General features: G+C 40.1%; 1 protein-coding gene across 3 annotated transcripts in view; it reads right to left on the bottom strand.

Annotated features, from left to right (window-relative positions):
* LOC124160095 (intraflagellar transport protein 88 homolog) overlaps window positions 1-12,620 on the bottom strand; it is a 171,275-nt gene that overhangs the window by 104,703 nt on the left and 53,952 nt on the right. For all 3 annotated transcript variants that reach the window (XM_046535816.1, XM_046535818.1, XM_046535817.1), the window contains one exon: window positions 7,079-7,310. In XM_046535816.1, coding sequence (XP_046391772.1) covers window positions 7,079-7,310 — 232 coding nt within the window. The remainder of the gene's footprint in view (window positions 1-7,078; window positions 7,311-12,620) is intronic.

Genomic DNA, 12,620 nt, shown 5'->3' with positions numbered 1-12,620 from the left:
GAGCCCTGAGTACAGAAATTTTCATAGCTATAATAAAGATTACATACTAAATATATGAATCATGTAATATTTGGCCCTTTCAAATTCTCAAGCAGAAAAACCAATTATTCTACATGCTCAGCCAGCAGGTTTTGACGTCTCCATGTTGCAGTATTACTGCCTGTAGAAAATTGCCTTTTGCTACACACTTGTGTGATTGGGCAAGTACTTTCCTACCAAAATTGCAAGATTATGGAGACTTTGGAATTTTTATTAATAATTATATCAACGATTTTTTTGGATCTTGAATCTTCATGGAATTCAAGTGGACGAAGCGAATGAACTATAGAACTAAACTTCAGTTCTGTAGAGCCAAAAAAATTCTATACTTCTCACGTCATTTAATCAACCTTAAAATCTCTTGCTTTTTTTAAGTTCAAGAAAGAAACTAAACGCTACAAATGAATATCATATCGGACGGACGCAGTAATAAAGAAGGCTAAAAGAGGCTTGTGGTGTGAAAACTCCCCCTTCCGCGCGACTCACCTCGGCGAAGGTGGCAAGGGAAAGAGGGTATCGGTTGTTGCCTTTCACGGATACAGTTCATTTTTCTCTCTCTTAAGCATGCTGACTTAATCTCTTCACTTTACTTCAATACCCGAGGCATATCTCTTATGCGTGGGATAGTTCCGAAAAATATCCAATCCTTATAATTTTCACTCGAGTAATGCGCTAAATGTTCTACTCGATCTATACATAATCCTTTTTAACGTCCTCAGTTTATTGTTTTAAGTCAATTAAGATGATTATCCATGCTTTACATGACGATTTTCAAGACTAATGTTTTTAAAAACTCGAAAAATTGGCCTCAGTTACCGAGCCTTAGAGTACAGCGTGGTGTAGCTGAGCCTTGACGTGCGATTGAAAAATTGCTCTTATTTCCCTCTTCGCAGACTTTTTTTCCAAGATTTCTAATTAGTACTCTTCAGAAATCTCTACTTTATATTGTGGTTCAAATTTTCCGAGTTATATTTTTCATAAACGAAAGATAATGTCTACTATCCCAGATAGCACAAAGTAAGAGAGTTAACCGTTTCTTATGGTTTTCTTACGGAAAAAATTGATAAGCAGCTTGTCCTAAGCTAAGGGACTTATATAAGGCAAGGGTAAGATGTTAGGGAAGATTAGATAAGGAATGCTGTCAAATATCCTCAGACAACGCAAGTCACTTTTGTTGGAGCGCCAAAGGCGGCTGAACAGCATACTACACATGCTACGTGGCTCATCTCAACATGAATTTTAAGGCTATCGGTGAAATTAAGCGAGTTTTTATAAGGACTTAACAACTGATAACAGATTTTCCCGTAAATAGAAAAAAATTAATAGCTGCAAGAGACCGGCTAGTGAAAATATAAAGCATAAAACTAGTACACTATCCATGCGGCGGAAAGAAAAAAAAAACATTGAGGTGAACCGAACGTTCAATCTACGTGACCGAAATCCTGCACACTAACCACTACACCATGGCAGATGTTAAAAATGAGAGGCGTAGTTACCAATTAAATACCAATTATGTAAAAAAACTTGTTTGGCATGCGCATGAAAAACTGAAATTATTCAAGGTCCATACATTTTAACATTCATGAATTTTAAATTATGGCTTGATAACCCGATGACTACCGTATAAGCGCGTGTAAGAGGCGCAACTTTTTTCCCAGATATTGCAGCCGAAAATGGGGGTTCGCCTCTTACACAAACTTCTTATCTTCCCCCCTCCCCTTCACCGGTTACAAGTCTAAGGGGAACTGAGTGGCCTTGGTTTTCAGCGTGAGTCAGTCATCTGAAACCCTGGGTCAAAATCAAGCGGCAGGCAGGGGAGTTTCTCCCTTAGTGATGTATTTTTAAAATGCTCCTGTTTGAATTTCTTGCAAGCATCGCGCCATCACCTTGGTACCCCAGAGGTGAACATTGAAAAGATCGCGCGGGGTGATTCGCTCCGGAGCGTGCTAAATTTAATGCCACGAGTGGGCATCCTGCCGCATTTATACTGCATAGAGTAATCGCTTATCACACGTAGATAAACGCGTAGTTTTGAAGGACATACCTGGTTAATAGTCAACATCTGTCTTGCTGAGCAATTTCTATTACGCTGAGCACCTGATATTTTCAAAGTGGGAATCCCGCGGCATTTATACTGCATATAGTAATATTGGTGTCAAAACCTGCGGTTGAAAAAATTCGAACGAGTGTGCTCATTGTTGGACTTAATAGTGGATAGAAGAAATCGGAAATGCTTATAAGTGAAGAGCGCTGAAGGAGAGGTCGAGGGGAAGAGGGCTCCCTCCCCTCCGTATTTAAAGCTACGAGCGAAGGAGCAAGGGAAGAACACGTCCGATCTTGCATGTGACGTCGTTGCCTTTAAAGCGAAGGGGCGAAGGCCCAGCAATGTGATATACGCAGTTTGCGTTGCCTGAGTTTCCAGTCCGTCTCGTCTTGTTTGAATGCGCTTATGCTACGCTTGTTTCTTCCGAAATTGTGCTGTTTGGACTATGTTGAATATTAGTAGCCTTATTTTAGCTATAAATCTTTGTGTCAATCAATTAGAGCTCAGAAAACTTAAATGCTGTAAGATATACGTCGCGTTAGGTCTAATTCTTTTTAGAACCTCGTGCGTGTCATACAATTGCTGAAAGATATCGAGATATCTTCGAGCTCAGAAGGTGACTCACGTAGCATTTGACCTCCAGAAACTCGGGGAATTGAACCTGGTAGACCGAAAAAGGTCAGTTGGTGGAATGGGGTAGGGATGAAACACGTTTCCATTGTTCCCCTGTAACTTGATATTTTCCTGTGGAGTCTCGGAAAGGAAAAAAACGGCAGAGGCATTAGCTGATGGAGAGCCGAGTGTAGTTCCGTTAGGCCCCTTGCACACACACCAATTTTGGCCAAAAATATTGGCCGATATTTTACCGGCGAAGCGATGCTTGCACACACGCCGGATTTTTACCGGTCAAATGATACGTTGCTAAGTTTTTGAGCCGGCGTCGGCGATCCACAGTCACAATAGCCGGCAGCTAACCGGCATTTTGCCGGTGCCGGCGTGTGGTCGGTACGTGTGCAAGCTCCAATGCTCTCCCATTGGAATGTGGACGGCCGATATTTTACCGGCCGTCCAAAATCGGTGCGTGTGCAAGGGGCCTTAAATCTACGACGTGGTTATTATCCTACAGCGCTGAGATTGCCCCGATTGTTGTTCAATCTCTTGGGAAAGCTCATGCCATTTGCCTGTCGTGTTTTGCCTTAAAATTTTCCATGGCTGCAATTCTATTGCAATACTCCTGCGAGAGCTTTTAAACAAAATTGTTCGTGAGTAGGACAAGCAACGTAGAGCGTTGGCGTATGCAAAGAGAGGATCGGAACTCTTTCTACTCCCTCTTATGCCGCCGCAGTTATCAAAATTTCCTTTTTCAAATAGTACTGAAAGAGGACATTTCGATAACTGTCGAAATTCCAGGCATACGTCTGCAACACCGCATGATAGAACAAAAAAAGTCGCAAAAATTTTTTTCTTCATAGCTTCGATGCTCAAAATAGGGGTGCGCCTCTTACACAAGCTTATACCGTACTATACGTATAATAGATGTTCCTTCCGGCATTTTTATATTATTCTATGTTGCTATTCTTGTGAAATTGTGTGTTTTTCTTACGACCTTCGTTTCGCTGTCAGTTCATATATGTGAATGATTTTCAAATTATGGCGGTATGATGTTATTTCTCCTCATAATATAGAAGCGCCAATAATAAAAACATTATTTTAATACATAAAGACCTTAATAAACACTGAAATGCTGGGATAAATAACAGCATCTACGGAAGTGCTGAAAGTTTGGCATCTATTTTGCCATTACTCTGGATGTTTGTCGCCCTGACCCTAAGAAACCCATAACAAGCTTACTTGAGAAGCGACTACCTTATTACTTCCTTTCACCTTATCTCAATGACTTATAATGTGCTGGCTGTGATATGTCAAATTTCACGTGAAAAACGGGTCGGCCATTTTGCGTCGTAAAACCAGAGAAATGAGAGCCAAAATCTTCAAAAGTCATTGAAAGTATAGGCAAATACCAGATCAAGGAATATTGCGTTTTTTATTCCATAAAACTCATACCAACGCAAAACCACTTGGATAAATTCAAAGATTTTTTGAGGAAAAACGATATCTCGCGTGGCATTGAAAAATTGGTCATGTTTGGGCCTCTGTATCTCACTAAAGGTTTGTATATATGTAAAATGGCATATAAATCTATATCTGGCAATGATCTATGATTATTCACGCTAAGTTTCAAGTCTCTATCCCCAAAAAGGTCATTTTTGACTTAATTCCAGCTTTTTCCGATTTCGGACCAGTGTGTGCCGGGTAGAGAGACAATCGGCCGCCGCGGCTGGCGTAAAGGTATTCGGCGCCCACGTCGACAACTATAGTGTATTCGGCAAGCAGAAACTACCTGGCCAAGGCATTAGAATGACTTATCGGCTTTAAAAACTGCATTATTACATGAGTTTCGTGATAGTGCTTCCTGTCGGCAGATTGCTGGACCTACTAGCCTCGAAAGCTCTGTAACCTTAACTACTCGACTCGACATTCGTAATGCTACTCGAAACGCTCGAATCGAGTACCACTCGATTCGAGCGTTTCGAGTCGACTCGACTCGAACTTTCAAGTACTCGCACATCCCTAGGAGATATGTGTTTTGTCATTATGATTACGTGGTGCGAAAATTCAATTGACTGTTGGAAACGCGGTCGTATATTTTAATGTTTGAAGTGCTATTGGAATCGGAATCGATTTTTCACCTAGGCAAGTACTCGTTTTTGATTCCGGTTCTTGGTCGAGAATCGAGGAATCGAAGAATCCAACCGACCCATCACTAGTATTTACCTATATAGTTGAAAGAGTTTGTAGCTTGTGTGTGTGTGTTGGCAGCGGAACCGATTCGCAATCTCACATGTGGATTGGGTGCAGACTGTTTTGCTGTGAATTCGTACTGTAGGACGGATAGGACTACCTTCTCGGCTAACAAATTCAACAGCACAGCTCGTAAGCTGACGATCGTTATCCTCCAGGATTTCAAGTTTCTTTTACATCTCGATTTGCCACTGACATATAGCAATGATTTGTCATAACAAATTCTATGGGGGTCGTGGCATCAATTTTTGGTGTCCTAACACCCCATGCCACATGCCTTTTTGGCGGCTTGCGGTCTATTATGTAGATGTAGATGAATTTTAGATGTACTATTTGTATGAGCAGCAACGTTATCATCCATTTTTCTCATAACTAAAACATACGAAGTGAAGTAGTCTTTTTATTTATTGTATTTTATGCGAATGCAACGCGGTGTATGTTGGGCAAATGGGACGACAATTTCAAGAATGGGTGAAAGAACACCAAGCCTGTCTGAGAAAGAAAAAGACAACTTCACAATTTGCTATACATTTGTTAGATAACAATCATCAAAGTGAGTTTGTTTTTGAAGTGCTTCATTATGAACCTAAAGGACCTAGATTAGACGCTTCGGAACAGATGGAAATTTTGCAGCACGTACGTTCCAATGACATCATAGAAAAAAATTTTTGTATGACTCCCACTCCCCTCTTTTAAGCCTCCCACTCCTAAATTCCTGGGCTAATGACATGACGAACTCTTCGGCCTCTCTCTCACCTGAACCATCCCCCCTCCACTTGCCATGCCCCCCCTAAGGGAGCCTCCTCCCCCTAACTTCTTTCATACCATATGACCAAGTTCCTTCCCCCTCCCTCTTCTCTGTTGACCAATCCGTTCAACCTAATTACCTTCCTCCCTACCCCTCCTAGCCTGGTATAAAAGGATGTGATGGACCTCTGTAGAGTTCACCTGATGAAGACGTCTAACGTTGAAGCCATGGTCGTGAATAAATATTAATGTAAAAGCACAAAGTTCTCCTTTTTAATTTAATGAGGAATTAGGAAGTAAAGAGGCAATCTAAAACGGCTACGTACTCTTTTCAACTCGGTCTCTAACATAGCCGGAGGCACCGGCACACTGCTGAGCTTACTGTGCACTCTGTTTTCGATCGCTGACCTGAAATTCACCAAATCTATTCTAGCGCTAACTAATGCATGGCCTATTTGCCTCAAATGCCCTTCCCCCAGTTAAAATCCATCAAAGCATCGCTCAATTCCAAGAAATTCTTAACTTTCATATTAACATCACCGCTAAGATTCACCAGCTCGTTTAACATTCCCCGAATGAATTTCGTATTATTCACCATCATACTCTCCAACTCCTCCATGATGATACCTCCGTTTTGAGCCTCCGCTCGTCCCTTATCAACAGCTGATTCTACGTTTTCAATTCTTTTAGTGATTGTCTCCAAATCACCAGCATCTAAAGTCCCAAAAACTGTTTTTAAAACAGTTTCGGTGTCACCACGTGACCTCCCCGTTGGCGGTCGCCTATTCGCCATCTCCTCATGCATAGGCGACCTGAGCTCCTCAGCCGATCATGCACTGGTAGGACTTGGTGGATGGCAGGAGAGTGGGGAAGAGCTGATAAAGCAGTGTGGGACAGGCAAAGAATGGGAAAGGAGACGGCAAAAGGTGCCAAGTCAACGGGTGCACTTACATTACTCCATTTTTTTCAATATTTTAAGCTGGAACTGGTTTTTAAAGAAGTTGCAACGGAGGTAAAAAATTAAAATGTAAAGAACTACGCAATGGAAAGAAAAGTTCCAAATTATAGAAATCGCCAATAAATAGCTAAAAACCCGGACCAGTATAATAGAAATGAAGAATGCACAATATAAAAGAATGAGTAACATAGCACATTGGACATAAGGAGATCAAATGTAAAAGGAGAGACCAGAGAAAGCAGAGACCCAGTGAAATAGGTCAGCCACTCATGGTGTGCCAATCAATCCTGCCTCAAAACACAAATATGACCCATTTTCACAAGGAGAGAATAGATAATTCTCACATATTTGAATATTTGTCAGAGAAATGACCATTTCGTTAGAACAGTGAGAGAAGTGAGGGAAAGAATCAAGGTCTAATAGCTTACAGAGTTGGTTGAGTACTTTTCCTCCTCATCAAGATCCAATGCAATGTCCAGCATGAGCATAAATGCCTTCCTCATGCTCTCAGGATCACCGAGAGCATAATGGCACAACACAAGATGAAGTCCCGTCTTGAAATTGGGTTTCTCTTGCATGATGTACTCAAAACTAGTGCAAGCATCTTCATACTGCCCCATGCGCACAAACAGAAGACCAATGTTATGGGTGATTTTTATCCTATAGAAAAAAAAGCATAGTTAAATAAATAACTTTTGAAAAGAGTAGTTTGGGTGGAGTGGACAGCCATACTTATTTGTGGCTGGACTTTTAGAAGAAATGAAGGTTGTGCCCTTATAGCCTAGGGTGGGTCGAAAAATTGCCTTTTTTGTGATCAAATATGCCATACTCGAGAAAGTTGTAAACTTACAACAGGGATCAGATCCAAAATTTTTCAAAAATGGTTATTATTAATCATTGCAGTCAAGGCCCCAACTTTAAAGATTTTGCAAATATTGCCAAGTAAAAAAGTTAAATAACACATTGTTAAGAATGCATGATCGACCAATATGTCTCATTACATCAGGCAGCCATTGGTTCTTTCTCCAGGTTTTTTTTGTAACTTCTAAGTCAGATTAAAATACGTTCTGTGATGTAACTAGCTTAAATTGTTACTTTAATTGACAACTGATTTGCATACTTCACTGTCACAGTTCTTATAACCTCAACAATAAACTGCTCAACACGCCGGTACAGAGAGCGGCCATGAATAAACACAAAATTGTAATGCGGTGTTGCATTCTGCAGGATAACCACATTTCTCGACGCCTTGCTTAGGTTTATCAATTTACGAATAGGCTCTCGAAACGCATCTTGCTCGTATATCGCAGAATTGCTGTATATTCACATGAATCAAACTTAACACCACTCTCAGACGAAACGATTTTCCGCTGGTGCCGTTCACGGCACAGCACACGGTGTTGCAGAAAGTCGTTTCGTCAGAAAGCCGCCCGAATTTCACGTGAATTGCGGCCGGTGAAAAGCCGTTTCGTCTGAAAGCAGCCTCAATGTAGCATAGCCTATATTTCATGCCGTAGACGGAGCATCGCCGGGCCGGATTGAAATGGGCGCCTTGCCGTCAACGCAACGGTGTGATTTGACTCGTTTTAAGACATCCATAGACCTATAGTAAGTTGAAAGAGCGTCACCGCGCCGTGGCCGGCGGCAGGCGAAAAGTCCAAGGTGCATATAATAGGAGGTGGTCTCAGCTGAAACTCCGTGCGGGCGTGACGTCACGAAGTTCCCAACGTAGACGTATGCCAGGGAATAACAAGCAGGAACCAGGTCGTGATATCTCCTTTCCGCATCAAATTCTTATGAGTTACAACAAAAATATCGTTATTAGCCATCAGATTACGTTGTATACTCTTCCGGAATGACCCTGTTTCCTTTTCAATCGCATCGTAAGACTAGCAAAGTAAGCAGAATTATCGTTTCCTACATCCTATAGTTTCATTCGTAAAATATCGTTGTGCATCATCATATTTGAAATTCGAAATTCATGAGAGGAATTAGCAACCGCAAAAAATGGGTAAACACGTCTATTTTATTTAAGTATTTCCAGCTTTAAAATTTTAACTTAAAACGGCAACTGCAGATTCATGGCCAATTCAAAATTGCAAACGGAATTCTATTGCAATCGAGAAAAAAGATTTTCATCTAATGTATCACGACTATTATTTTGGCTAAAAATAAATATCCTCTGTTAATTGATGACCGTAATCTGAGATGAATGAGCACCAGCAGTAGTTATTTCGCCAAAAAAAAGGAATGAAGGGAAAACAATAAGCGTGCTTCAGTCAAGTTTTGACGTTTTTACAGAACGTTTTTCGGGGTATGTAACTTACATAGTTACATAGAAAATCATATCTGAAATTTAAAAGTTCTAAAATGAACCCCGTGCCCACAAAGAATCAATAGTTACTATGGAATAATTTGATCTTTAGAAGAGTAAAATATAGGCTGTGAAACAAGATCGAAGGGATTCCAAAAATTTCCATTAACCCTAGAGTGGTGACGTGAATTTTTGGTTCACGAGTGGTGACGTCGGTCTCCTGGACCGATGTGGTCTCTTATGCTGTTTGGAAGATTAATTGAGTTAAATTACCTTGAATTGGCTTCATAACACGATATTGTATTGCTAATTTTAAATATTTATTTAACATTTTCATTACATACACAATTTTTTTCAACTTTTATTCATTTTTATGTTGAAGAACAGGAAGAAATATTTATACATCGGCATCTTTTCAGAAGTGCACAAAAAAACTGACACACAGCATTAATAAACAATAGGGTTAATTTTAATTACATGCCATACATCAAAAACATATTCAATCATACATAATCAGGAATCTGAATTTTTGGCATAACACCTTTCACATAGCAAGGTTACGTGTTCAAGGCAGAGAAATGAGTTGCAAATTTTACAAGAGTATCGTGTTTTACGATTCCTCTTACTGTCACAATATTTGCAGCGCCCAATCTGCCCTTCAGTAGGATTAGGAGGTAATTCTGATGGCTTAATGGTTAGTAGTTCATTTACCCGTAAACGAGTGATTCGTGGTATGTTTTCCATAGATGCACGATTCCTAAGATGTTTTTCAATCAGGGAAAATGCAATTCCTTCAATAAATTTACGCCATACAAGGCTTTCTTTCTTATTGTTTATAGTGTATATTACTTGAGAGTTTATTGTTGATATATTTAATAATGAATAAAACACGACCATTTGCCAACGCCTTGTTGGTCTAGCGCAATTGTAGTTAGCACATAACCTATCCACTACATCTACTCCACCTTTTGTGCTGTCATAGGTCAAAATGATATCAGGTTTTTTAGTTATTGCATCCACTTGGTCATAGTCGTGCATGCTTGAAATCAAAAGAACATTTTTTCCTTTTCTGGGGACATACGAAACTAATGTACAATTTTTCCTAAAACCAAACAGACATGATTTCACTTTACGTCCCTTTTCTTGAACGAATTCTGGTGGTAAGCCGCGTTTATTTTTTCTGATTGTGCCCACTGAAGTCAGCTGATAGACATTCAGCAGTCTCTCAAGAAGCTCAATGCTAGTGAACCAGTTGTCCATGGTAACATTACGGTTAGTGTAATAAATTGGCTTACACAAGCGTTCAACCACGGCAAATGCTCTATTGTCCATTGAATACGGTCCTTCGGGTTGTTTTCCATCGTAAACCTCTAAGTTGGACGTGTAATGCATTTTTGCATCGCAGAGAGCAAATATTTTTATTCCATATTTGGCGGGTTTATTTGGTATATACTGACGAAACCCACAGCCACCTCTAAATGCCTCCAACTTCTCGTCTATGGTAACCTGGGCAGATAAGCTGAAATTATTTTTGCAGTTTTCAACAAACAAATCAAATATCTCTCGCACGGGGGCAAGCTTATCAACTTTACGTCTTTCATTTCTAGTTTCTTTGTCATCAAAAGTTAGATGACGCAAAAGAAATCGGAAATGCTGAAGTGACATGACAAGACGAAATATTTCCATTGAATTGCCTTTGGTACTGAAGAGGTCTTCGGCGTTTTGGTGATTACTTTTATTGATACCACAAAGCAGCAGCAATCCCATTAGTGCTTCAATTTCATGAACATTAGTAGGTCTTGCGTACGTGCTACGCCCGTAATTAGGAGAGACCTTATCAATGACTTTGTTAGTACAATCGGTAATCATATTTATTATTGAACTATCAAAGAAACATCGCCATGATTCTATAGCACTTGTTATTCCTTTCGTTTTCCCTCTAGGCCCAGGTAATTGTGTAATTATATTTTTTGAACGCGTTCTTACGCTTTGTTTTGGTGCCTTCTTTCTCCATATGGTGGTCCCATCTTTCCCGGTGAAGATATCATCCTCTTTCATTGCTTCTCCGTCGTCCATGTCCCAGTCTTGCTCCGAGTCACTGCTCTCTTCTCGCACCTCCAAAAGATCTTCTTCGTCATCGTCGTCGTCGTCATCAAAATGCAGGGACTCTTGTGGTTCTCTCTCTACTTCGGACAGCAACCGTGACACCCGCTGTTGTTCCTCTTCATAACTCATCACTCCAACTAATTTCAGTAATAAAAACATATTTAGAGGAAAATTGGATGCAACATATGGAAGAGTAATATACAGCATGAGGTATAAAAATTCAAAGGTAAAATAGCTGCGTAGCGTACTCACCAAGTTAGATAAGTGCAGTCTGAGCTGTCGCAAGAGTTGCAAAAGGAGATTCACAGAAAAGAGTAGATGGGCAGATTTTACCCTGTCGAGATAATGATAAAATTATAAGTTATTACATATAATGCCATTCATCTCGTTCATTTATTATGAACCAGAGAAAAGTACTAACCAAAATAAATAAATTATTTGCGTGGAGATAATAAGCAATTTCCAATGAATGCACTTCAAAATATATAACGTACCTGTTAGTGTCGTTGTGCTTGGATGTTTTTCCTGGACAGCGGCGTCGTTCCACAAGCAGGTCTAACAACTGCGCGCACACAGTGACTGACTCGTGGAAAAAGGATTCCTTGGCCTTATATAGGGTACATGTAACTTCCAAGACTTGAAATTTGAATCCAAGTGATGGTGAAAGCGTCATCATTGTAATCTATTCTCATGATACATCAATGTTACACTTTCGGTCTGTGAGACCGGGCGTCACCACTCCGGCAACAAAGTAAAATTTCAGAGCATGAGTGGTGACGTGCGGTCTCGCAGACCGAAAGTATCAATAAGTATCAAATTACTCTGACGAAGTGATTTTTTCGGTCATGTATCGGAAGAGCAGCGTGAAATAGGAAGCTACTGAAAAGCATTAACTGTAACATTATATACTTCGCTTGAGACACCGATGAGAATTAATCTTCGGTCTGTGAGACCGGGCGTCACCACTCTAGGGTTAAGGCAGTACAATGAACAGAATAGAGGACGAAACTGGTCAATTTTAAGGGCTGACTAATCAGATATGTTATCATTCCCAGAAAAAGACAAGAACAATAACAGACACCACAACCTAACATGCACTGCATGTGCTTATCATGAAAGTTGCAGCATGGATAACAGCTGCATCAAATGAAATCACTGAGATAGGTATTAAAAAAGGAAAACAATTCACATTTTTCAGCTTATATAATGTCCACACCATTCAAATGTTACATTTTCAGATTTCCGTCAAAGTATATGGTAGCGTTACATTGCAGACACTCATCTCCACGATGATAACCACCTTTTCGTCTCATTCAGCACAAGTTTGGAATGTGTTGTACACATTCCTTATGCACTACAGTCAACTGAGTGCAATACAAAACAGGATGCAGTTAAAACTGGAAAAGAAAGGAACCATTAAAATGGACCTTCATAAGGGCAGTGAATATTCCTATATCAAAACAATACTCACTTATCTTAAAAATATTTTACATAGTTACATCCCTAAATGGAAGGATGAAAATCATGAAGTTGTATCCAAATCCGTTCGG

The sequence above is a fragment of the Ischnura elegans genome, chromosome 6 (genome assembly GCF_921293095.1).
Source record: "Ischnura elegans chromosome 6, ioIscEleg1.1, whole genome shotgun sequence".
NCBI classification, from domain to species: domain Eukaryota; kingdom Metazoa; phylum Arthropoda; class Insecta; order Odonata; family Coenagrionidae; genus Ischnura; species Ischnura elegans.
This window is presented reverse-complemented; position numbering and strand designations above follow the sequence as displayed.